The sequence below is a fragment of the Lepidochelys kempii genome, chromosome 11, assembly GCF_965140265.1.
Source record: "Lepidochelys kempii isolate rLepKem1 chromosome 11, rLepKem1.hap2, whole genome shotgun sequence".
NCBI classification, from domain to species: domain Eukaryota; kingdom Metazoa; phylum Chordata; order Testudines; family Cheloniidae; genus Lepidochelys; species Lepidochelys kempii.
Genome location: NC_133266.1, coordinates 63586176 through 63611929, shown reverse-complemented (window position 1 = coordinate 63611929; position 25754 = coordinate 63586176). Strand labels below are relative to the sequence as shown.

The following is a 25754-nucleotide window of genomic DNA, read 5'->3' as shown; positions in this document are numbered from 1 at the left end:
CCAAAGTTATATAATCTGGGGGTAGAGAGTAGCTTCCTGGTACATATTCTACAGGCATGGGAAGGAAATTCCCAGCATGGAGGCAGAAAGAGGGATTAAATAAAGTGAAAGAAAAAGATAGTGGAAAGAGAAATATATGTTAGTACCATACCATCAAAAAGAAATATTTTTATCAAGTGTGTAGTTTTGGATTGTTTTTTAACCAGAGAGGGCAGGCAAAACTTGGAGATCCTCACAGCCCCTGGGGTTCTGAACATTACAATTATAGTAGTCATCTATTTCCAACCAATAGAAACAACATATACTTTAGTCCATCAGGAAGCACCAACTAATAAAGCAATGATGATAGATCCATTTTACATTGATGCTCCTTCTACATGATTTAAGGCAATAGGAAGTAAATTGTTAATAATTTTATAACCCTTCAGCCCCAATGAGAGAGAAAAAAAGAGAAAAAAAACTAACATATCAATATCAGCTAGCACCCAACTTGTTTACAGCAACCATATCTGATTTCAGAGAGCAATAGATAAATTCCATACACTCTGATCATTCCATAAACATCTTGTCTTGCAAAGGGGAGTCTGCAGAATTTGGAGGTATTTTTCTTCCTCCTAAGGGGAAATGAATGATACTAACCCCATTCTTAATATAGAGCTTAGCCAGGTATTTAATAAACTTCCTAGCCAATTGTTTCACTTAGTAAAAAGTTGCCCTCAATCCAACTACATCACGGCATAATCTTGAGAGAGCAGTATTTTAATTGCTGGCTCTTCCCATAACCACTCCATGTCTCTCTCTGGATTTCTGCAGTATTAGCTTCTTAGTGGTAAACTTCAGGAGCTTTACAATCAAATGCTCTAAGCCGACTTCCAAGAGCTGGCTGGGGGGCAAGGGTCCGGGTATGCCCATTCTATATCAAAATAAAAAGCTATTGGAAAATCCTACAATTTAGCAATCTACGGACAAATTCAGAAGGTTTGCCTTTCTCTATTCCCTCAGAGACACCCACAGTCCTCATGTTACATGGTCTAGAGTGGCTTTCTAGACCAATTAGTTTTGTCTTGATATCATTACAGCTCTTTATAACCTGTTATTTGTTCTCTTTAAAATCATCTTCCACTTCAGAAAGTCTGTTCTGCTTCACCAGTCTGTCTGGCTAGAGCTTGCAGCGCACTCAGTCTCGGTCATGGTGCTCTGTCGGATGGAAACTGTAGATTTAATTTCAGCAGTGTGAGTGGCAACCTTTGTTGTTACAGCTATCAGCCCTATCCCATGAGGCTCAGGTACCATTTGTTTGGATAAGTGGGGAGGCAGCTCTCCTCTGTTTTTTCCATACTTTTAGATTTGGAGAAGCAGCAGCAGAGCTTGAGGGCATCTTGGACACCTCGATCACAGTGCCCTGTGATGTTCAGGGCTGGACTTCTTGACTGAAAAGCAGCATATGCTGCCATCTGGCACACTGCCTTGTTGGTCAAGACATTACCTTGATGGGTTGTTATGGCTATAGAAATGATGCTCTGAAACAGACAATTCCAAACCACGTTAGGAAATAAACTGAATGCTTAGGGGATCCAGAAGAACAGGATCCCTCAGAGATCTGTCCTTGCCCCTACTTATATCCAATATGTTTTCAAACGATCTGTCTCCAACTACCTCAAGGCCACTCAAGTGTGCAGATGACATCTGTCTAATGTCAAGAGAAAAACTTCAAAAAGACTGGGGACAACTTGAACCAAGATACGGCAGACAACCCTTAGGACTGGAAGAAGTGAAGACTTAATCTCAGTATGTCAAAGACAGTGTTGTCATGGTTTCATCTCACTCAAGCTAATGCTTCACAAGAACTCAACCTGTTCTTGAATGGAGAATGACTGGCTCATGACACAAAAAAAAAAAAAGCCAGCATATCTAGGAGTCACTCTAGCTTGCATGCTTACCCCTAACACCCAAACCACCAAGAGAGCACAGAAAATTAACAGCAGAAATGGCCTCTTAAAGAAGTTTGCAGGCTCAAGTTGAGGAGCTAATGTGCAAGCACTGGACAGTTCAGCAGTAACTTTCTGCTACTCACTTGGGCAACACTGTGCTCCTGTGTGGTTAAACTCTTACCACACCATGCTAGTTGATGTGCTGTTGAATCAAATGATGAGAATAACAGGGACTACAGGACCAATAAACACTGATTGGCTACCAGTCTTTTCTAATATCCTTCCTTCTAACATCAGGCATAATATTGCAGCGAAGAACCTCCTTGACACAATCCAGGAGATAATCACCAGGCCACTTTTCAAAGATACAGTGCCTCGCCACTGACTCATCATCAGAACGCCAATCTGCACTATGACAGGTTTCAGAGTAACAGCCATGTTAGTCTGTATTCGCAAAAAGAAAAGGAGTACTTGTGGCACCTTAGAGACTAACCAATTTATTTGAGCATGAGCTTTCGTGAGCTACAGCTCACTTCATCGGATGCATACCGTGGAAACTGCAGCAGACTTTATATATACACAGAGAATATGAAACAATACCTCCTCCCACCCCACTGTCCTGCTGGTAATAGCTTATCTAAAGTGATCATCAGGTGGGCCATTTCCAGCACAAATCCAGGTTTTCTCACCCTCCACCCCCCCACACAAATTCACTCTCCTGCTGGTGTTAGAGTGAATTTGTGTGGGGGGGTGGAGGGTCAGAAAACCTGGATTTGTGCTGGAAATGGCCCACCTGATGATCACTTTAGATAAGCTATTACCAGCAGGACAGTGGGGTGGGAGGAGGTATTGTTTCATATTCTCTGTGTATATATAAAGTCTGCTGCAGTTTCCACGGTATGCATCCGATGAAGTGAGCTGTAGCTCACGAAAGCTCATGCTCAAATAAATTGGTTAGTCTCTAAGGTGCCACAAGTCCTCCTTTTCAATCTGCACTATGTTACTCAACTGCTCCACGGTGGACGCTGTGACACTGTGGTGAGCAGAATGGGAACGAGCTGCTCCCTGTCTACGAAATTTCTCTCTCATCACTCATCCTGATGGAAGACCTCCTGCCTTCAGGCTGCCACATTATCTGTTGTACAAGCTCAACCATTTCAGATGTGGGGAAGAGAGGTGTGTGGATACTGACCACACCTGGGGATCCAGAACAGCCCCGTGTGGCTGCGGGTGGGGATGGACGCTGCGCACCTACTGCTCACCTCATGCTGGTCTCTCAGGAGGCCATTCCAGACTCCGTACTGCTGACCCCAAAGCTACTGAATGGCTAAAACACGCGAGATGTCTACCTAAGCCCTTTTGACATTCTTTTGACGTACACATTTCTGTTTTTATCTCCCTACTTTCTATGTTGTCATTTGAACTCTCTTCCATCTTTATTGTACTACTTGTGCATTCACTAATAACAATGCAACTGCAGAGTCTCTAAAGAAAAGGATTGTTCATTCCATCACATCCAGTCCCCTCTGTCACTTGGCCAGAAGTTTCTCCCTTTTCCTGAACTATGTTGTCTTCAGTGTATAAATGGCTGAGCTGACAGATCCAGGGCCCAGAACTGCTCACTGGTAACAATAGGAATCAAACCTGTTCCCCACTACACAAAAACTATGGACACCAGTACAAAGAATGAATGAGACCCCATAGTCATGAGTTGGCTCTATGAGCAGAGAAAAGACTTTTGTTAACGTGTGCACACTTAGCATTGGTTGTGAGGTATAAAAAGGCAGTTGCCCGGCTGGAGTACTATGGCTTGCAGCCTGAATCCAACTACGATGGAAAAGGTAAGAGAAACCTGTCTGGACTGGATTGTTTGGTATGTCTGTCTGAAGCCAGGGACCTGATTCTCCTCTCATTTACAACAGAGTTAGCCAGGGACCTGATTCCCCTCTCATTTACATCAGAGTTAGTCTCCTGATGTCAAAGGAGTTACTTCTGGCCTATCCCAGTAGGAGAGGAGAATCAAAAATGCAGAGTGAGGGAACCTACTGCCTCTAATAGTCCCTGTATATTAAACTCTCAGAGCCCAATTCTGCTTTCACTTACACTTGTAAGTAAAACGTAAGGCCCAGACATTTCATGCTTACTGTGCTGGACAGAGAGAAATTGGAATGCCAGCACGCAGTCACACTGTATAGGATGTTACTGAAAACTGTGCCGTTTGTTTCTTGCACTAGATCATTCTTTTCGAGGACAGAAACTTCCAGGGCCGCTCCGTTGAGTGCAGCAGCGACCGTCTGGATTTGCAAAGTCAGCTCAGCCGCTGTAACTCTGTCCGCGTGGAAAGTGGCTGCTTCATGCTCTATGAACGTCCCAACTTCCAGGGACAGCAGTTCTTTCTGAAACGGGGAGATTATCCTGACATGCAGTCTGAGGGTTTCAGCACCTCCATTAAGTCCTGCCGGATGATCCCAACTGTGAGTTCCATTTTGCCTCTTTTTTTTTTTTCTTCCAAAAACGGTAACATTGCCCAAACCACCGTCATAAGGTTCTTATTTGATCATTTTCAGCCGAGCTACTGGGGACTGAAAACGAGAACAGCTTTCTTCCTCCTAGTGGTCATCCATCCAGGATGGCTAGGGGAACATTCAAGGGATAGGACAGGAAAGCTTCCACTGCTACTACCTTTTCAGGGCCTGGATGCAGCTCTCATTTGGTTAAGTCTATGGACAGTAAATGACAACATACTTTGAGTTAAGAAGGGAAAAGTTTTCCATAACTTCTGGGCATTTGGAGATACACTGGGCCCACTGCCCTCACACTGCTGTAAAATAAGGAATAATCAGTGATGCCCACAGAGTTACACCAGTGTGAGGGGAGAATTGGGCTCCAATATTTTCTGTGACTCTTTAGAACAAAGTCACTTCTCAGTTTCCTTGATTCTGGGGCTGCTGAAGCCTGAAACAGCCCCCAGCAGAACTTGGCATAGCCCAGGAGACCACTGTGCTCACTGAGGATTGGCCAGCATTGTACACTCAGCCCCGCCCTCTCTTGCACTTTGATGGGCTCCCTCCTCCCGACCCCAGACATGCTCCCTGCACCAAGGGTGGGAGTCACGGCTGGTGTAGGTCTGAGTCAAATAGGTGGATGCGCTGCCTTTACAGCATTCAAGGATTCCCCTCCTCTGGGGACCAGAGGCAGTTTTAAGCGCCCTTTGCATCACTGGAGCAGGGCACAGGGCTGACTCAGGGCCCAGAATCACAGGCAGCCAGCCTGGTGCAGTCACTGTATTACCCTGTCTCGTTTTCTGTCACAGCACAGGGGCACCTATAGGATAAAGATCTATGAGAAGGAGGATCACAGAGGCAAGATGGTAGAGTTAACCGAGGACGCTCCGCAAGTCATGGACCAGCTACGCGCCCACGAGATGCTCTCTTGTTCTGTGCTGGACGGACACTGGATCCTTTACGAATTGCCGAATTACAGAGGCCGCCAATACCTGCTGAGGCCAGGGCAGTACAGGAGATTCAGTGAGTGGGGCTCTATGAGTGGCAAAGTCGGCTCTTTGAGACGTGCCACTGATCTTTACTGAATCAAGACGCCTTTTGCCTGGAAGGGTCTCAATGAATAAAATGCTTTAACAGCCATTGTGCTCTCAGCGTGCTGTTGTAAGTGTACTAAGGGGAACGTCGAGGTTTGTCCTGTGTTCTTGGGCTACGGTATCATCTTCTGAACCAAACGTTGTCCCTCATCTTTCCCTGCCCTCCCCCAGCATTGCATAGCTACTTCTAGCACAAAGTCAGTCAGCTCAGTATGGAAAATTAACAGAAGTTATCAGTGTGCTGATTAAAGAAAAAAAACTCACTCTAAGCTGATTTTTGTTCTGGACTTCAATTAATGCTAGCCTAGTGGGCCCTGAACAAATACCAGGCTACCAATAAAAGATAAATCAAACTCAGACCCATGTGGCAAATGCTAAATGCCAAACAGTTTGACAAAGTGGACAGAGCCTTAGACTTTAAGGTTAGAAGGAACTATCATGATCATCTAGTCTGATCTCCTGCACATTGCAGGCCACAGAACCTCACCCACCCACTCCTGTACTAGACACACAACCTGTGGCTGAGTTACTGAAGTCCCAAAATCATGATTTAAAGACTTCACGTTACAAAGAATCCACCTTTTAAACTAGTTTAAACTTGTAAGTGACCCGTGCCCCATGCCGCAGAGGAAGGCAAAGAACCCCAGAGTCTCTGCCAATCTGACCCAGGAGAAAATTCCTTCCCGACCCCAAATAGGGAAAGAATTCTATGTAGTAACTCAGAGCCATCTCCATAAAGTGTCTCATCACTGGCCATTGGAGATATCTGCTGCCAGTAGCTGCACATTAGCTACATGCCATTGTGTAGGCAGTCTCGTCATACCATCCCCTCCAAAAACTTATCAAGCTCAGTCTTGAAGCCAGTTAGTTTTTTTTCCCTCCCACTACTCCCCTTGGAAGTCTGTTCCAAAACTTCAGCTCCTCTGATGGTTAGAAACCTTCATCTAATTTCAAATTTAACCTTTTTAATGGCTAATCTATATCTATTTGTTCTTGTGTCAACATTGGCATTTAATTAAAAAAACTCCTCTCCCTCCCTGGTATTTATTCCTCTGATGTATGTGTGAAGAGAAATCATAGCTCCCCCGGCCTTCATTTGGTTACACTGAGTTTCCCCTCAGAGGGTAGGTTTTCCATTCCTCAGATCATCCTAGTAGCCCTTCTCTGCACCTGCTCTGGTTTGAATTCATCTTTCTTAAATGTGAGAGACCAGAACTGAACAAAGTATTCAGGATGAGGTCTCACTAGTCCCTTGTATAATGATACGAGCACTTCCCTATCTCTACTGGAAATACCTTGCCTGATGCATCCTACGACTGCATTGGCCTTTCTCACGGCCGCATCACACTGGCAGCTCATAGTCATCCTGTGTTCAACTAATGCACCCAGGTCTTTCTCCTCCTCTGTCACTTCCAACTCAAAAGTCCCAAGCTTATAGCAAAATTTCTTGTTAGTCCTTAAGTGCATGTCCTTGCACTTTGCACTATTAAATTTCATCCCTTTTCTAGTACTCCAGTTTTCATGGTCATGTATGATATTCCAGCCTTCCTCCATATTAGCAATGTCTCCCAATTTTGTGTCATCCACAGATTTCATTAGCACATTCCCACTTTTTGTACCAAGGTCAGTAATAAAAATGTTAAATAAGATTGGTCCCAAGACCGATCCCTGAAGAACTCCAGTAGTAACCTCATCCAGGCTGACAGTTCACCTTTCAGTATGTCCCATTGTAGTCTCTCCTTTAACCAGTTCCTTATCCATCTTTCAATTCTCATATTAATCCCCATCTTTCTCCAATTTAACTAATAATTTCCTATGTGGAACTGTATCAAATGCCTTACTGAAATCCAGGTAAATTAGAGCAGATAGATTAGATCTACTGAATTTCCTTTGTCTAAAAAAGTCAGTTATCTTCTCAAAGAAGGAAATCAGGTTGGTCTGGCATGATCTATCTTTTGTAAAACCATGTTGTATTTTCCCCCTGTGACATTCCCCTGGTATTATCTGGACCAGTGATCTGCTAGGTCACTCCAATCCTCGACTCTGGAGCCAGCCCTACCCTGCTCCGCTGTGAGAACCCCCACTCCCAGGCTGTTCACGCACAGCCTCTAGCATGTAAGTTGCTCCCAGCTACATGAGTGAGCACATTTGGCCAGCCGCTGCTTGGATTGTTTAACTGAATGACACTAGCCAATATCTCTGGTCCCAGATACAATTCTAGAAACCTCCGTTTTGCAGTGTCCAGTTATGCCCGCTGGACGCTGCAAGCTTGTATGAGTTCATCAATTTAATAAAGAAATTGATATGTACCAGGTTTGTTATTCCAAGGGGAGTCTCTGACATGCTTCAAACCACATGCACGGCTTCGGGTAGAACAAAAACAAATTTATTAATTACACAGGATAGATTTTAAGAGATTAAAGTCAGATCTGGTCAAATGAAATAAAAGCAAAACGCATTCTAAGCTGATCTTAACACTTTTGGTGCCCATACAAACTTAGATGCTTCTCACCACAGAGTGGCTGGTTGCCCTTCAGCCAGGCTCTCCCCTTTGATCAGTGCTTCAGTTGCTCGGTGGTGGTATCTGCTGGTGGAGGTAGGAGAGAGAGAGCATGGCAAATGTCTCTCCCTTTTATCCTGTTCTTTCTTCCCTCTTGGCTTTGCCTCCCACCCTTCAGAGTCAGGTGAGCATTACCTCATCATAGTTCCAAACTGACCAAAGGAAGGAGGGTGACTCACTTGAGAGTCCAACAAATCCTTTGTTGCTGCCTAGGCCAGTGTCCTTTGTTCATAGAATCATAGAATATCAGGGACCTCAGAAAGTCATCTAGTCCAACCCACTGCTCAAAGCAGGACCAATCCCCAATTTTTGCCCCAGATCCCTAAATGGCCCCCTCAAGGATTGACCTTACAACCCTGGGTTTAGCAGGCCAATGCTCAAACCACTGAGCTATCCCTCCCCCTGCGAGGCTGGGCTAGGTTTGTCCCATACATGCCCTGATGAGGTGTTAACTACCCCTTTGCTCCTGGGGAGTTTTGCCTGGGCTTCTTTTAAGCCACGAGGACACATTTTCAGCCTCATAACTACATACATGAATTTACAATCTATAACATTACTATAACAACAATGCTCAGTGCATCATGAGCCTTCCAAAGACACCCACATGACAAACTTTGCATTGGATACCACACAATCATATTATAAGGATGAATATGGGGTGTATGGTGTTCCCCCGAGGTACAGAGTGTTCCTTCCCCACCCCCCGCCCCATTACCTCTATGTCCCTAACTACTTTTTCTTTCAAAATTTGTTCCAAGACCTTATAAACAATTAAGATCAAACTAATAGGCCTGAAGTTTCCTGGATCACTTCTCTCCCCCAGCTCCTCCCAGACACACACACACACACTTCTTAAAAATAGGAACTATATTAGTAATTCTCCAGTCATAGAGTACAACCCCTGAACCTAAAGATTCATTAAAAATCTTAGCTATTGCGTTTGAAATTTCATGTACCAGTTCCTTTAATATTCTTGGATGGGGATTATCCGGGCCCCCCAGTTTAGTCCCATTAAGCTGTTTGAGTCTGAATTCTACCTCGGATATGGTAATTTCTACTTCCATATCTTCGTTCCCAATAGGCACCCTCCAACTACCCCTAAGCTCCTCATTAGCCTTATTAAACATTGAGGCAAAGTATTTCTTTAGGTGTTGGGCCATGCCTAGCTTATCTTTAATCTCCACCCCATCCTCAGTGTTTAGCAGTCCCACTTCTTCTTTCCTTGTTTTTTTTTTTATATGGTTATAGAACCTTTAACTGTTGTTTTTAATTTTCTTTGTGACGTCCAACTCTGCTTGGCTTTTGGCAGGTCCCACTTTATCCCTACACTTTCTGATCTCCAAAAAGTAGCTTTTCTTGCTGATCCATCCCATCTTCCATTCCTTGTAAGATTTCTGCTCTCTCTTAATCACCTATTTGAGATGTTTGCTCATCCAGCTTGGTCTTCTACCCTTTCCTACAATTTTTCCCCCTTGCTTGCTGCACCCAGGAGCCACTATTATAAAAGAAATGTTACTCCACAATATCTGGAAAATTATATCTGTAGCTAGACTAATATTTTATATTTTAATTTCCCACATGTGCCACTCTGCACCTCCCCGAGGCTTGTGGTTTGGTGGGCAACATTGACCCCTGCCATCCAAAACTACAATGATGTTCAAAGTGGGGGGTATGGTCCTCTGGCTCCACCACTTCTGGCACCATTGACGGGACGTGCCTTGCCACTGATGCATCAGCAGAACACCAATCTGGACTATGCTACCGACCAGCTCCATGGTGGATGCTGTCACACTGTAGCGAGCAGAATGGGAACGAGCTGCTCCCTCTCTAAGGCATTGTCCACACTATACAGTTTTGTCGGAAATCTCTGTTGTTTTGCCGAAACAATAAAACCACGTGGACAACAGACATGGAGCTTTTTACAGCAAAGTTAAAGCGACAAAGTGTCAGTGTAGACGCTGCTGTTCATTATGTTGCCATAACTGGCCTCCCCCAGTATCCCACAATGCCCACCGTGACCACTCTGCTCACTGTTTTGAACTCGGCTGCCCTGCAGGCATGTGCAAGCTTTGACATTCCTCAGTGTGGAGAGCTCAAAGAGCTGCTGAGGATGCTGCTCCTGGCAGCTGAAGAGGCTGTGGGAGAACTCGGAGGGAATCACAGAACCATTAATGTGGAATTGGCAGGCAGACAGAGCAAGCTGCTTCTACGGGGGTGGGAGAGGACGAAGATTGCTGTGCAGATCCAGAGGCTGATGTGGAGGGGGAGGGATGTCCCTCACCCACAGGATTGGTTGCTCAGGCTGCTGTCTGAACTTAGAGCGACAGCATGCCAACACACTCTCCCCAAACACACAAACAATCACTCACACACTTCCCCAACACACACTCTGTTTCTCTCTCTCTCTCACACTCACACACACACTCCCTGTCACACATTGTTCCCCTACTAACCCACATACACTTCAGCTGGAAAACGTCTGGCAATCTAGTAGGCTGCCCATGGAGTGATGGGATTGATAAACCTGCATCATGTGACACTGTATCTACCCCATGAGGCATTGTAAACCCTTCCCAAAACTTTACGGTCAGTTGCACAGTGGGATAGATACCCACAGTGCACTGCTCTGTATTGGTGAAAGAGCTGCTACTGTGGATGGGCTCTGCTGACACAAGGACCATAATGAGGACATGCAACAGTGGTTTCATGAAAGCCCTTTAATTAAATGGCCTAACTTTTGTCGACAAAACTCTGTAGTGTAGACAAGGCTCGAGAAACTCCTTCTCCCCATTCAGCCTGATGGAAGACTGCCTGGCCTTGGGCTCCCACACTATGTATGGTGGAAACAACCATTTGAGATGGGGGGTGAAGACGTGTGCTGGAAATGACCACACCTGGGGGCTCAGAACAGCCCTGTGAGGCTGCGGGTGGACGTGGACACGGCACATCTACTGAACAGCTGATCATCTCGTGCTGGTCTCTCAGGAGGACGTTCCAAACTCCATACTGCTGACCGCAAAGCTATTGAATGGCTAAAACACGTGTGATGTCTACCTAAGACCTTTTGACATTATTTTTGATGTACACATTTCTGTTTTTATCTCCCTACTTTCTATTTTGTTGTTTGAACCCTCTTCCATCTTTATTGTACCACTTCTGCATTCATTAACAACAATGCAACCGCAGAGACTCTATAGAAAAGGATTGTGATGGCATCAACATCCAGTCCCCTCTGTCACTCCGCCAGAAGTTTCTCTCTTTTCCTGAACTATGTTGTCTTCAATGTAAAAATGGCTGAGCTGACAGATCCAGGGCCCGGAACTGGTCACTGGTAACAATAGGAATCAAACCTGTTCACTGCTACACAAAAATTATGGACACTAGTACAAAGAGTGAATGAGCCCCCAGAGTCATGAGTTGGCTCTATGAACAGAGAAAAGACTTTTGTTAACTTGTGCACACTTAGCACTGGTTGTGAGGTATAAAAAGGCAGTTGCCTGGCTGGAGTACTATGGTTTGCAGCCTGAAACCAGCTACAATGGAAAAGGTAAGAGAAACCTGTCTGGATTGGATTGTTTGGTATGCCAGGCTGAAGCCAGGGACCTGATTCTCCTCTCATTTACATCAGAGTTAGTCTCTTAATGTCAAAGGAGTTACTCCTGGCCTACCCCAGTAGGAGAGGAGAATCAAGAATGCAGAGCAAGGGGACCTACTGCCTCTATTAGCCCCTGTATATTATTCTTAGAGAGTCTAATTCTGCTATCGCTTACACTTGTGTAAATGAGGATCAATTCCACTGAAGTCAAAGGAGTATATCAATTTATCATCACTGTGAGTATAATGTAAGGCCCATACACTTCAGGCTTAGTGTGCTGGACGGAGAAAAATTGGAATGCCAGACGCTGTCACACAGTATAGGATGTTACTGAAAACTCTGCTGTTTGTGTTTCGCACCAGATCATCCTTTTCGAGGACAGAAACTTCCAGGGCCGCTCCGTTGAGTGCAGTAGCGACCGTCCGGATTTGCAAAGTCAGCTCAGCCACTGTAACTCTGTCCGCGTGGAAAATGGCTGCTTCATGCTCTATGAACGTCCCAACTTCCAGGGACAGCAGTTCTTTCTGAAACGGGGAGATTATCCTGACATGCAGTCTGAGGGTTTCAGCACCTCCATTAAGTCCTGCCGGATGATCCCAACTGTGAGTTCCATTTTGCTTTTAAAAAATGGCAACGTTGCTCAAGCCACCGTCATGAGGAACTTGCTTGATCATTTTCAGCCGAGCTACCGAGGACTGTAAACGAGAACTGCTTTCTTCCTCCTAGTGGTCATCCCTCCAGGAGGGCTGCGGGGAAATTGTAGGGATAGGATAGGATACCTTGCACTACAAGTGCCTGTTCCAGGCCTGGGTGCAGCTGTCCTGTGGTTAAGAATATGAACAGTAAAGGATGACATACTTTGTGCTAAGAAGGAAAAATGTTTCTGTAACTTCTGGGGATTTGGAGATACACTGGGCCCACTCCCCTCCCACTGCTGTAAAATAAGGAGTAACTCCCTGAAGGCCACAGAGTTCCACCAGTGTGAGGGGAGAATTGGGCCCAATATTTTCTGTGACTCATTAGAACAAAGTCACTTTTCTGTTTCTTTGATTTTGGGCCTGCTGAAGCCTGAAATGCCCCCCAGCAGAACTTAGTGTATCCTACAGCTTAGTGTAGCCTATGGGTGGGAGCCACGGCTGGCGTAGGTCTCAGTCAAAGGGGTGGATGTGCTGCCTTTGCAGCATTCAAGGATTCCCCTCCTCTGGGGACCAGAGGCAGTTTTAAGTGCCCTTTGCGTCACTGGAGCAGTGCAGAGAGCTGACTCAGGGCCCAGGATCACAGGCAGCCAGCCTGCTGCGGTCACTCTATCACCTTGTTTCACTTTCTTAAATAGCACAGGGGCACCTACAGGATAAAGATCTACGAGAAGGAGGATCACAGAGGCAAGATGGTAGAGTTAACCGAGGACTCTCCGCAAGTCATGGACCAGCTACGTGCCCACGAGATGCTCTCTTGTTCTGTGCTGGACGGACACTGGATCCTTTACGAATTGCCGAATTACAGAGGGCGCCAATACCTGCTGAGGCCAGGGCAGTACAGGAGATTCAGTGAGTGGGGCTCTATGAGTGGCCAAGTCGGCTCTTTGAGACGTGCCACTGATCTTTACTGAATCAAGACGCCTTTTGCCTGGAAGGGTCTCAATGAATAAAATGCTTTAACAGCCATTGTGCTCTCAGCGTGCTGTTGTAAGTGTACTAAGGGGAATGACGAGGCTTGTCTTGTGTTCTTGGGCTACGGTTTCATCTTGTGATCCAAAAGTTCTCCCTCATTTTTCCCTGCCCTTCCCCAGCATTGCATAGCTACTTCCAGCACAAAGGACCCAACGCCAAACACAGGGCTCAGACCTAGGCAGCCACACAACGATGTACAGGTGTATGAGGCTCCCTCCCAATCACTTCCATGGGTGTGCGGACATTACCCAGAATGCAGTGCAGGGCACGTCGTAAGAGCTGAAGCACAGAGTGAAACATCCAGGACTTGGCCCACAGAGAGACGGACGGGAGGACTGTAACCATACAGCTGTAGTCTAGATCATAATCCTCCAGCCCACCCATGGCCACAGATTTGGAGCTACAGCTAAAGGGGTCCTGGGAGCATCACCAGGGAGCAGCAGCCAGAGTCCCCTCATCCACCAGGCATGGAGCAGGCAGAACTGGGCACCCAGCTGATGGCAGAAATGAGCCACATCCTCCTCCCAGCCGAGAGGCAGTGCCAATCACAGCTCTCTCCCCAGCCGAGCCTTAGGTCAGATTTATCTGAGCACCGATCCAGGGCAGGGCAGGATTAACTAGCCATAGGCACTACAGTCCTGGGTTGAGGGCCACAGCTTCTGGAATCATCGGATTACACTGGCATTTCCTGTGTGTAACAAAAGCTGAGGTTCCTGTCCCAGGGGGTGTAAATCAAAGCTTGAAAATATGACCCAGGTTCAACCAATTCAGAGACGTCTGCCCAAGTCTGCAGCCAGCCTGAAACAATAACTTAGAGAGGGCTGAACAGCCCCATGCACCTCAGTGTGCAATTAACTGTAGGAGACACCAACAGCAGCCCAGCAGAGGACTGTGGGAGGCAGGAAGAGAAGAGCACCCCTGGCCCAGTCCACCCATCCAAACAGATACACCCAGGCTCAAGGGCAGGCCCTGGGAGCTATCCTACCTCTATCCTTCCATCTCAAGGTCTGAGGGTCAAATGACCCCTGTTGTCCCTGAGGCTAGAGGGCCCTTGCTCCCACTTCTGGGAGCAAATGCCACCTTCCAACAGGTACTCATGCTATGACCCATCTTGTTCTCTCTCTTCATGACTCGGGTGCTCTGTCTGACTTCATACTCCACTCTCTGGCTCGGGCACTGTATAGTCACCCCTTCCAGATTATCAGGCTCCCTCCAGACCAGTTATCTGGTGGGCATTTCCCACATCCTGTGCTCCTTCCCAAGTAGCCCCTCTAACACCCGGCATTTAATCTTTAAAAAAACTGCATGTCAACAAAACTTTCTTCCCTGAAGAACTCCTTTAGTAACCTCACTCTAGCCTGATAGTTCGCCTTTCAGTATGTCCCATTGTAGTCTTCCCTTTAACTAGTTCCTTATCCATCTTTCAGTTCTCATATTAATCCCCATCTTCTCCAATTTAACTTATAATTTCCCATGTGGATCTATATCAAAAGCCTTACTAAAATCCAGGTAAACTAGAGTAGATAGATTAGACCTACTGCATTTCATTTGTATCAAAAGTCAGTCTTCTTCTCAAAGAAGGAAATCAGGTTGATCTGGCATGATCTACCTTTTGTAAAGCCACATGTTATTTTTTTTCCCAATTACCTTTATGTCCTTAACTACTTTCTCTTTCAAAATTTGTTCCAAGACCTTGCATGCAATTGAGATTAAACTAACAGGCCTTTAGTTTCCCGGATGGGGGTGGATGCTGCACATCTAGTGAACAGGTGTTCATTCCATGCTGGTCACGCAGGAGGACATTCCAGACTCCATACTACTGACCCCAAAGCTATTGAATGGCTAAAACACACGTGATGTCTACCTAAGCCTTTTCGACTTTTTATTTTTACATACTTTTTTTTGATGTACAAATTTCTGTTTTTTTCTCCCTACTTTCTATTTCGTCATTTGAACCGTCTTCTGTCTTTACAGTACCACTTCTGCATCCACTAATAACAATGCAACTGCAGAGACTATCGAAAAGGATTGTGATGGCATCGACATCCAGTCCCCTCTGTCACTGAGCCAGAAGTTTCTCTCTTTTCCTGAACTACGTTGTCTTCAATATAAAAATGGCAGAGATGACAGATCCAGGGCCCAGAACTGCTCACTGGTAATAATAGGAATAAAACCTGTTCCCCACTACACAAAAGCTATGGACACTGGTAAAAAGAATGAATGAGACCCCGGAGTCATGATTTGGCTCTATTAGCAGAGAAAAGACTTTTCTTAACGTTTGCACACTTAGAACTGGTTGTGAGGTATAAAAAGGCAGTTGCCCGGCTGAAGTACTATGTCTTGCAGCCTGAATCCAGCTACGATGGAAAAGGTAAGAGAAACCTGTCTGGACTGGATCGTTTGGTATGCCAGGCTGAAGCCAGGGACCTGATTCTCCTCTCATTTACATCAGAGTTAGTCTCTTGATGTCAAAGGAACTACTCCTGGCCTATCCCAGTAGGAGAGGAGAATCAAGAATGCAGAGCGAGGGGACCTACTACCTCTATTTGTCCCTGTATATTATTCTCTCAGAGCCCAATTCTGCTTTCGCTTACACTTGTGTAAATGAGAATCAATTCCACTGAAGTCAAAGGAGTATATCAATTTATCATCACTGTGAGTAAAATGTAAGGCTCAGACATTTCATGCTTAGTGGAGAGAAATTGGAATGCCAGGACGCAGTCACACAGTATAGGATGTTACTGAAAACTCTGCCGTTTGTTTCTCGCACTAGATCATTCTTTTCAAGGACAGAAACTTCTAGGGCCGCTCCGTTGAGTGCTGCAGCGACTGTCCGGAATTTCAAAGTCAGCTCAGCCGCTGTAACTCCATCCACGTGGAAAGTGACTGCTTCATGCTCTGTGAACGTCCCAACTTCCAGGGACAGCAGTTCTTTCTGAAACAGGGAGATTATCCTGACATGCAGTCTGAGGGTTTCAGCACCTCCATTAAGTCCTGCTGGATGATCCCAACTGTGAGTTCCATTTTGCTTTTAAAAAATGGCAACGTTGCTCAAGCCAGCATCATAAGGAACTTGCTTGATCATTTTAAGCCAAGCTACCGAGGACTGTAAACGAGAACTGCTTTCTTCCTCCTAGTGGTCATCCCTCCAGGAGGGCTGGGGGGACATTGCAGGGATAGGATAGGATACCTTGCACTACAAGTGCCTGTTCCGGGCCTGGGTGCAGCTGTCCTGTGGTTAAGAATATGGACAGTAAAGGACGACATACTTTGAGTTAAGAAGGAAAAATGTTTCTGTAACTTCTGGGGATTTGGAGATACACTGGGCCCACTGCCCTCACACTGCTGTAAAATAAGGAGTAACTCCCTGAAGGCCACAGAGTTCCACCAGTGTGAGGGGAGAATTGGGCCCAATATTTTCTGAGACTCTTTAGAACAAAGTGACTTTTCTGTTTCCTTGATTCTGGGGCTGCTGAAGCCTGAAACACCCCCCAGCAGAACTTAGCGTAGCCTAAGGGTGGGAGCCACGGCTGGCGTAGGTCTCAGTCAAAGGGGTGGATGCGCTGCCTTTGCAGCATTCAAGGATTCCCCTCCTCTGGGGACCAGAGGCAGTTTTAAGTGCCCTTTGCGTCACTGGAGCAGTGCAGAGAGCTGACTCAGGGCCCAGGATCACAGGCAGCCAGCCTGCTGCGGTCACTCTATCACCTTGTTTCACTTTCTTAAATAGCACAGGGGCACCTACAGAATAAAGATCTATGAGAAGGAGGATCACAGAGGCAAGATGGTAGAGTTAACCAAGGACACTCAGCAAGTCATAGACCAGCTACGCGCCCACAAGATGCTCTCTTGTTCTGTGCTAAACGGGCACTGGATCCTTTACGAATTGCCAAATTACAGAGGGCGCCAACACCTGCTGAGGGCAGGGCAGTACAGGAGATTCAGTGAGTGGGGCTCTATGAGTGGCCAAGTCGGCTCTTTGAGACGTGCCACTGATCTTTACTGAATCAAGACGCCTTTTGCCTGGAAGGGTCTCAATGAATAAAATGCTTTAACAGCCATTGTGCTCTCAGCGTGCTGTTGTAAGTGTACTAAGGGGAATGACGAGGCTTGTCTTGTGTTCTTGGGCTACGGTTTCATCTTGTGATCCAAAAGTTCTCCCTCATTTTTCCCTGCCTTTCCCCAGCATTGCATAGCTACTTCCAGCACAAAGGACCCAACGCCAAACACAGGGCTCAGACCTAGGCAGCCACACAACGATGTACAGGTGTATAATGCTCCCTCCCAATCACTTCCATGGGTGTGCAGGCGTTACCCAGAATGCAGTGCAAGGCACATCATAAGAGCTGAACCATAGAGTGAAACATCCAGGACTTGGCCCACAGAGAGACGGACGGGAGGACTGTAACCATACAGCTGTAGTCTAGATCATAATCCTCCAGCCCACCCATGGCCACAGATTTGGAGCTACGGCTAAAGGGGTCCTGGGAGCATCACCAGGGAGCAGCAGCCAGAGTCCCCTCATCCACCAGGCATGGAGCAGGCAAAATTGGGCACCCAGCTGATGGCAGGAATGAGCCACATCCCCCTCCCAGCTGAGAGACAGCTCCAATCACAGCTCTCTCCCCAGCCGAGCCTCAGGCCAGAGTTACCTGAGCACCAATCCAGGGCAGGGCAGGATTAACTAGCCATAGGCACTACACACCTAGGTCGAGGTACCGAGCTCCTGGAATCATCGGATTACACTGGCACTTCCTGTGTGTAACCAAAGCTGAGGTTCCTGTCCCAGGGGGTGTAAATCAAAGCCTGAAAATATGACCCAGGTGCAACCAATTCAGAGACATCTGCCCAAATCTGCAGACAGCCTGAAACAATAACTTAGAGGTGGCTGAACAGCCCCATGCACCCCAGCATGCAGCCAAAGTGTAGGAGCCACCAACAGCAGCCCAGCAGAGGACTGTGGGAGGCAGGAAGAGAAGAGCACCCCTGGCCCAGTCCACCCATCCAATCAGATACACCCAGGCTCAAGGGCATGTCCTGGGAGCCACCCTACCTCTATCCCTTCATCTCAGGATGGGAGGGTCAAATGACCCCTCTTGTCCTTGAGGCTAGATGGCCCTTGGTCCCACTTCTGGGAGCAAATGCCACCTTCCATTGGGTACTCACACTGTGAGCCATCTCGCTCTCTCTCTTCATGACTCGGGTGCTCTGTCTGACTTCATGACTCCACTCTCTGGCTAGGGCACTATATAGTCATCCCCTCCAGGTTATGAGGCTCCCTCCAGACCAGTTATCTGGTGGGCATTTCCCACAATCCTGTGCTCCTTCCCAAGTAGCCCCTCTGACATCCGGCATCTAATCTTTAAAAAAAACTGCATGTCAGCCAAACTATCTTCCCTGAAGAACTCCACTAGTAACCTCACTCCAGCCTGACAGTTCGCCTTTCAGTATGTCCCATTGTAGTCTCCCCTTTAACCAGCTCCTTATTCACCTTACAATTCTCATATTAATCCCGATCTTCTCCAATTTAACTAATAATTTCCTGTGTGGAACTATTTCAAAAGCCTTACTGAAATCCTTACTGAAGCGTTACCACAGGTACTAATGTGCATCGGAGGTATGGAATGCAAATCCACAAGCTTTTTCCACAATGATGTCTTGATGGGAAGACCAGTGAGAGTATGGAGGGATATAATTAACCCAGTTCTAGCCCATCTAGCTACAGTGCCCTGTCAGAAGCCTGGTACAGGACTTGCAGATGCAGATTTTGCAGATACAGAGGAGTGTGGTGGTAAGAAAGTAAGCGGACGTAAAAAAACCAAGGCATGGTTCAATGCCAAAGGAGACCTAACTGAGCATCCAGAGGGATCTAAAGTGATCACCTGGGATCATGCTCCCTGCCAGCCTTTCCCAAAAGCAAAATGATACAGTCCGTGTTTAACACAGGATTGACCTGGCTCCTCTGAAGTCTTTTGGAAGACAGGATTCAGAAGGTAAATATATCAGCAGGCTAAAAATGGAATATTTTGTGCTAAGAAAAGTAAATGGGTCTGTAAGCTAAGAGACAATGTTTCTCAGCTAGCTAAGAGAGGGACACCCAGGGAACCATTTACTATGAACAAAATAATAATGGACACAATAAGTCAGGAATGAAAACATGAGGTAAAGAGTAGGTCAATCATGGACAGAGCATGCTGTTTGGGGATTGGCTCCTACAAAGTAAGTGAGCCACTCCCAGCGTATGTCATGCAACATAAAGTAAATGAAATAAAATGTGTAAAAGTATATAAAGGGAGAGAGTTTCTGTGCATCTTTGGATAGATATGTCATGTGCCCTACAATGACATTACCCAGGGTACAATCTGGACTGTTGAACAGATGTGTCCCCTCAGTTCTCCAACCTGGGGTGCCTTTTACACTGCTTCTCTGTGAAAGCAACCACTCCTGGTCTACTCACACAGGCTCCAGCATCTAAATTAGCCCCAGCTATAAAACATGAGTGCTACAGCCAGCCACTCCTTAATTACACTGCAGAGCAAAACCAGCAAACTCCTGGTCCCAGACTTTCCCCCAGAAATTTGTGTTTTGTACTCAGCATCCTCCTGGACAATACAAGCTCATATAAAGTCCATCATTTTATTAATAGAAAAGTATATGTACAAATGCTCTTATCTCAAATGGAGTTTCCCAAACACTTCAGTGCAAACACTCTAGTTTAGAAAAAACAATAGGACAAGTTTATTTACTACAGAAAGATAGATTTTAATGAGGCATAAAAGTCAGAATTGGTTACAAAGAAATAAAAAGAAAAACTTAATAAGCTAAATGAATTCAAAGCAAAGGTCTCTCTCATTACATACTATAGCAGTCTTACAGGCTGGATTTCTTTTCAGACTGGACCCCTGCCCCAATCCAGTGTCACTTTCCTTGTCCTTCAGGTGTTGTTGATGCTCTGAGCAGAGAGAAAGTGAGGAGTATTTTGGGGTGTCTGTTCCCCCCTTTATAGTTCCCTCTCCATCACCAGCTGAAGTCCAGGAGACAAAGTCTGTTTGGATGGGACCCTCAAACTTTTCCTTTGTCAAAATACAGATTTTCACTCACACCCTCTTTCCTGCCAAGAATGGCCACGTAAGTGATTGTCCATTTGATCTTGTTGACACCTGGCTGAGGCGTCAGTTTGGCTTTTGTTTCAGAAGAAGTGGTTTGTGGCTGCTCTTTCTAACATAACACAGTAGAATCTTAAAACTTTACATACAATGCTGCCATACACATTTTACTAGGACAATGATGATCAGCAAATTATGCGTTTTTGAATGATACCTCATAAGGCATGCTTTGTATGAAATTTATCATGGTCCAATAAAAGGAGTACAAATGGGGGTACAAACTGTCACACTACATCCACCGCCTCACATTTGAGTTTTGTCAACTCAGTGAAGTGTTGCTGTACGCCAAATAAAGATAACTGAATGACAAAGCCTGGAGTTGAACTGAGTTGTTGGGAAGAAGAGTGGAAAGGGGTCTCAGAGAAAATCACAACACCTACCTCACAAGGGTCTTTTGAGAATAAATACCTTAAAGATGGTGAAGCACTTTGAGATCTATTGAGGAAGAGCTCTATAAAAGAAATTTGGCATTTCAATCAAATCAGTTCAGAACTTGACATTACGGGCTTACCTAGATGATAAAAATTTGCACCAGTCCAACACATCAATCTAATTGTACCAGCACAAACCTCTAAATCAAACACACTGCAGCAGTGTAAAAACAACCCCATAGAGACAGGACATAAGTACATAGGTTCAATCCAAGACTCTGCTGCACCCATGAGGCTCCATTATAAAAGTAATGTTACTCCGCAATAGTTGGAAAATAATTTCTGTAGCGAGACGAATATTTTATATTCTAATTTCCCGAGGAACAACGAGTTACCACGTGCTCCCCCCGCCACATAGCACAGCTCCCACCTGTGCAGCTCTGCACCTCCCCGAAGCTTGTAATTTGGTGGGCAACACCGCCCCTTCCCTCTGAAACTGCACCAATGTTAAAAAGTGGGGGGCGTGGTGCTTTGGCTCCCCTGCTTCTGGAGCCATTGACAGGACGTGCCTCGCCACTGGCACATCAGCTTTTGCCGACAAAACAGCGGAGGTGTGTCCACACCATAAGCTACTTTTGTCGGCAAATCTCTGTTGTTTTGCCGAAACAATAAAACCACGTGGACAATAGACATGGAGCTTTTTACAGCAAAGTTAAAGCGACAAAGTGTCAGTGTAGACGCTGCTGTTCATTATGTTGCCATAACTGGCCTCCCCCAGTATCCCACAATGCCCACCGTGACCACTCTGCTCACTGTTTTGAACTCGGCTGCCCTGCAGGCATGTGCAAGCTTTGACATTCCTCAGTGTGGAGAGCTCACAGAGCTGCTGAGGATGCCGCTCCCAGCAGCTGGGGAGGCTGTGGGAGAACTCGGAGGGAATCACAGAACCATTAATGTGGAATTGGCAGGCAGAAAAAGCAAGCTGCTTCTGCGGGGGTTGGAGGGGAGAAAAATTGCTGTGCTGTGCAGAGCCAGGATTGATTGCTCAGGCTGCTGTCTGAATTGAGAGCGACAGCATGCCAACACACTCCTCCCCCCCCACACACACACAATCTCTCACACTGTCCCCCAACACACACTCTGTTTCTGTCTCTCTCACACACACGCTCCCTGCCACACCCTGTCCCCTTACTATGCCACATACACTTCAGCTGAAAAGCAGCTGGCAATCTAGTAGGCTGCCCATGAAACAATGGGATTGGGAAACCTGCATCATGTGACGCTGTGCCTGCCCCATGGGGCATTGCAAACCCTTCCCAAAACCCACGGCCAGTTGCACAATGGGATAGCTACCCACAGTGCACTGCTCTGTATTGATGCAAGGGCTGCTAGTGTGGATGGGCTCTGCCAACACAATGACCATAATGACGACATGTAACAGTGATTTAATGAAAGCCCTTTAAGTAAAGGGCCTAACTTTTGTCGACAAAACTCTGTAGTGTAGACAAGGCCCGAGAAACTCCTTCTCCTCATTCAGCCTGATGGAAGACTGCCTGGCCTCGGGCTCCCACACTATGTATGGTGGAAACAACCATTTGAGATGGGGGGTGATGGGGTGTGTGGCAAGTGACTACACCTGGGGACTCAGAACAGCCCTGTGTGGCTGCAGGTGGACACTGCACACCTACTGAACGGCTGCTCAGCTCATGCTAATCTCTCAGGAGGCTGTTCCAGATTCCATATTGCTGACCCCAAAGCTACTGAATGGCTAAAATACACATGATGTCTACCTAAGCCCTTTTTCCTTTTTTATTTGGGGGCGGGGGGAATACACATTTCTGTTTTTATATTCCCTACTTTCTATTTTGGAGTTTGAACCCTCTTCTGTCTTTATTGTTCCACTTCTGCATTCACTAATAACAATGCAACTGCAGAGACTCTATAGAAAAGGATTGTGATGGCATCAACATCCAGTCCCCTCTGTCACTCCGCCAGAAGTTTCTCTCTTTTCCTGAACTATGTTGTCTTCAATGCAAAAATGGCTGAGCCGACAGATCCAGGGCCCAGAAATGCTCACTGGTAACAATAGGAATAAAACCTGTTCCCTGCTACACAAAAGCTATGGACACTAGTACAAAGAGTGAATGAGACCCCAGAGTCATGAGTTGGCTCTATGAACAGAGAAAAGACTTTTGTTAACGTGTGCACACTTAGCACTGGTTGTGAGGTATAAAAAGGCAGTTGCCCGTCTGGAATACTGTGGCTTGCAGCCTGAATCCAGCTACGATGGAAAAGGTAAGAGAAACCTGTCTGGACTGGATTGTTCAGTATGTCAGTCTGAAGCCAGGGACCTGATTCTCTCATTTACATCAGAGTTAGGCGATGTCTGCACTGCACTTTCGTCATCAAAACTTTTGTCGTTCAGGGTTTGTTTGTTTTCCCCCCACACACCTCTGAGCGACAAAAGTTTTAATGACAAGAAAAGCCGGCATGGACAATTCATCGGCAGCAGACGCTCTCCCACTGACGAACCTACTGCCCCTCGTTGTGGATTGTTTTAATTTTTCATCTCGAGAGCTCTCTCCTGGCGACAAAGAGACACTGCGTACCTGACAATGGTGCAGATGTAGCGGCACAACCGCAGTGCTGTGAGGTGCACAGTGTAGACATAGCCTTATTCTGTTATGTCATAGGAGTTACTCCTGATCTATACCAGTAGCAGAAGAGAATAAAGAATGCAGACTTAAGGGAATTAGCATCTGTACTAATCTCTATATATTAAACACTCAGAGCCCAATTTTGCTCTTACAATGATGTAAATGAGGATCAATCTCACTGAAATCAAAGGAGTGTATCATTTTTATCACCACAGTCAGTAAAAAGGAAGGTCCAGACATTTCATGCTTACTGTGCTGAACGGAGAGAAATTGGAATGCTAGGACAGTCATACTGTATAGGATGTTACTGAAAACTCTGCCGATTTTTTCTCACACTAGATCATCCTTTTCGAGGACAGAAACTTCCAGGGCCGCTCCGTTGAGTGCAGTAGCGACCGTCCGGATTTGCAAAGTCAGCTCAGCCGCTGTAACTCTGTCCGTGTGGAAAGTGGCTGCTTCATGCTCTATGAACGTCCCAACTTCCAGGGACAGCAGTTCTTTCTGAAACGGGGAGATTATCCTGACATGCAGTCTGAGGGTTTCAGCACCTCCATTAAGTCCTGCCGGATGATCCCACCTGTGAGTTCGATTTTGCTTCTCTTTTTTTTTTTTTTAAATGACAAAATTGCCCAAACCATAATCATAAGGCACTTGCTTGATCATGTTCAGCAGAGATACCCAAGACTGAAAATGAGAACTGTTTTCTTTCTTCTAGAGGTAGTCTCTCCAGGATGGCTGGGGGGACATTGCAGGGATGCCCTTTGCATCACTGGAGCAGGGCACAGGGCTGACTCAGGGCCCGGGATTACAGGCAGCCAGCCTGCTGCGGTCACTCTATTACCCTGTCTCATTTTCTGTCATAGCACAGGGGCACCTACAGGATAAAGATCTATGAGAAGGAGGATCACAGAGGCAACATGGTAGAGTTAACTGAGGATTCTCCGCAAGTCATGGACCAGCTACGTGCCCACGAGATGCTCTCTTGTTCTGTGCTGGATGGGCACTGGATCCTTTACGAATTGCCAAATTACAGAGGTCGCCAATACCTGCTGAGGCCAGGGGAGTACAGGAGATTCAGCGAGTGGGGCTCTATGAGTGGCAAAGTCGGCTCTTTGAGACGTGCCACTGATCTTTACTGAATCAAGACGCCTTTTGCCTGGAAGGGTCTCAATGAATAAAATGCTTTAACAGCCACTATGCTCTCAGCGTGCTGTTGTAAGTGTACTAAGGGGAACGTCGAGGTTTGTCCTGTGTTCTTGGGCTACGGTTTCATCTTCTGAACCAAAAGTTGTCCCTCATCTTTCCCTGCCCTCCCACAGCATTATATAGCTACTTCCAGCACAAAGGACTCAACGCCAAACACAGGGCTCAGGCCTGGGCAGCCACACAAGGGAGTACGGGGGCACAAGGCTCTGTCCCAATCAGCTCCATGGTTTTGCAGACCTTACACAATATGCAGTACAAGACACGTAGTAGGAGCTGAATCAGAGTGAAACATCCAGGACTTGGCCCACAGAGAGACGGACGGGAGGACTGTAACCATACAGCTGTAGTCTGGATCATAATCCTCCAGCCCAGCCATGGCCATAGATTTGGAGCTAGGGCTAGAGGGGTCCTGGACTGAGCTCCAGACTTTACTCCCTGGCCAGAGGGCCCTGGAAACACCACCAGGGAGCAACCGCCAGAGCCCCCCCCAGCCACCAGGCACGGAGCAAGCAGATTTGGGCACCCAGCTGATAACAGGAATGAGCCACATCCCCCTCCCAGTTGAGAGGCAGCGCCAGTCATCCCCCCAGCCAGGGGCCGAGCCTCAGGCCAGAGTTACCTGAGCACCAATCCAGGGCAGGGCAGGATTAACTAGCCATAGGCACTACACGTCTGGGTTGAGGGCCCCAGCTCCTGGAATCATCTGGAACATCCAGTGTGTAACTAAAGTTGTGGCTTCTGGCCCGGGGATGGGGGTTGTGTGTGTGTGTGTAAAGCAAAGCTTGAAAACATGACCCAGGTGGAACAAATTCAGAGATGTCTGTTCAAGTCTGCAGGCAGCTTGAAACAATAGCTCTGATAAGGTTGAACAGCCCCATGGACCTCAGTGTGGGGTTAACTGTAGGAGCCACCAAAACCAGCCCAGCAGAGGACTGTGGGAAGCAGGAAGAGAAGAGCACCCCTGGCCCAGTCCACGCATCCTGCAGATACACCCTGGCTCAAA

At 46.6% G+C, this 25754-nt stretch overlaps 2 protein-coding genes and 2 pseudogenes across 2 annotated transcripts; all 4 read left to right on the top strand.

The window, feature by feature from the left end:
- Positions 1 to 3763: 3763 nt before the first annotated feature.
- Positions 3764 to 5520, top strand: LOC140896003 (gamma-crystallin C-like; annotated as a pseudogene).
- Positions 5521 to 11600: 6080 nt separating this feature from the next.
- LOC140896002 (gamma-crystallin C-like) lies at positions 11601 to 13293 on the top strand. The gene is made up of 3 exons (XM_073307040.1): positions 11601 to 11636; positions 12047 to 12286; positions 13018 to 13293. The coding sequence occupies exons 1-3, from the start codon at positions 11601 to 11603 to the stop codon at positions 13291 to 13293; spliced, it is 552 nt and encodes a 183-aa protein (XP_073163141.1).
- Positions 13294 to 15716: 2423 nt separating this feature from the next.
- On the top strand, positions 15717 to 17357 carry LOC140896001 (gamma-crystallin B-like; annotated as a pseudogene).
- A 5817-nt stretch (positions 17358 to 23174) lies between these two features.
- LOC140896000 (gamma-crystallin B-like) lies at positions 23175 to 24693 on the top strand. Its single transcript, XM_073307039.1, has 3 exons — positions 23175 to 23183; positions 23885 to 24124; positions 24409 to 24693. The coding sequence occupies exons 1-3, from the start codon at positions 23175 to 23177 to the stop codon at positions 24682 to 24684; spliced, it is 525 nt and encodes a 174-aa protein (XP_073163140.1). The 3' UTR covers positions 24685 to 24693.
- Positions 24694 to 25754: the final 1061 nt, after the last annotated feature.

Bases quoted from the DNA above. Each gene is read 5' to 3' on its own strand.
- LOC140896002 (XM_073307040.1), top strand. From the start codon at position 11,601: ATGGTTTGCAGCCTGAAACCAGCTACAATGGAAAAG. The intron at 11,637-12,046 runs GTAAGAGAAACC...GTTTCGCACCAG, and splicing joins AACCAGCTACAATGGAAAAG to ATCATCCTTTTCGAGGACAG. The intron at 12,287-13,017 runs GTGAGTTCCATT...TTTCTTAAATAG, and splicing joins CCTGCCGGATGATCCCAACT to CACAGGGGCACCTACAGGAT.
- LOC140896000 (XM_073307039.1), top strand. The intron at 24,125-24,408 runs GTGAGTTCGATT...TTTCTGTCATAG, and splicing joins CCTGCCGGATGATCCCACCT to CACAGGGGCACCTACAGGAT.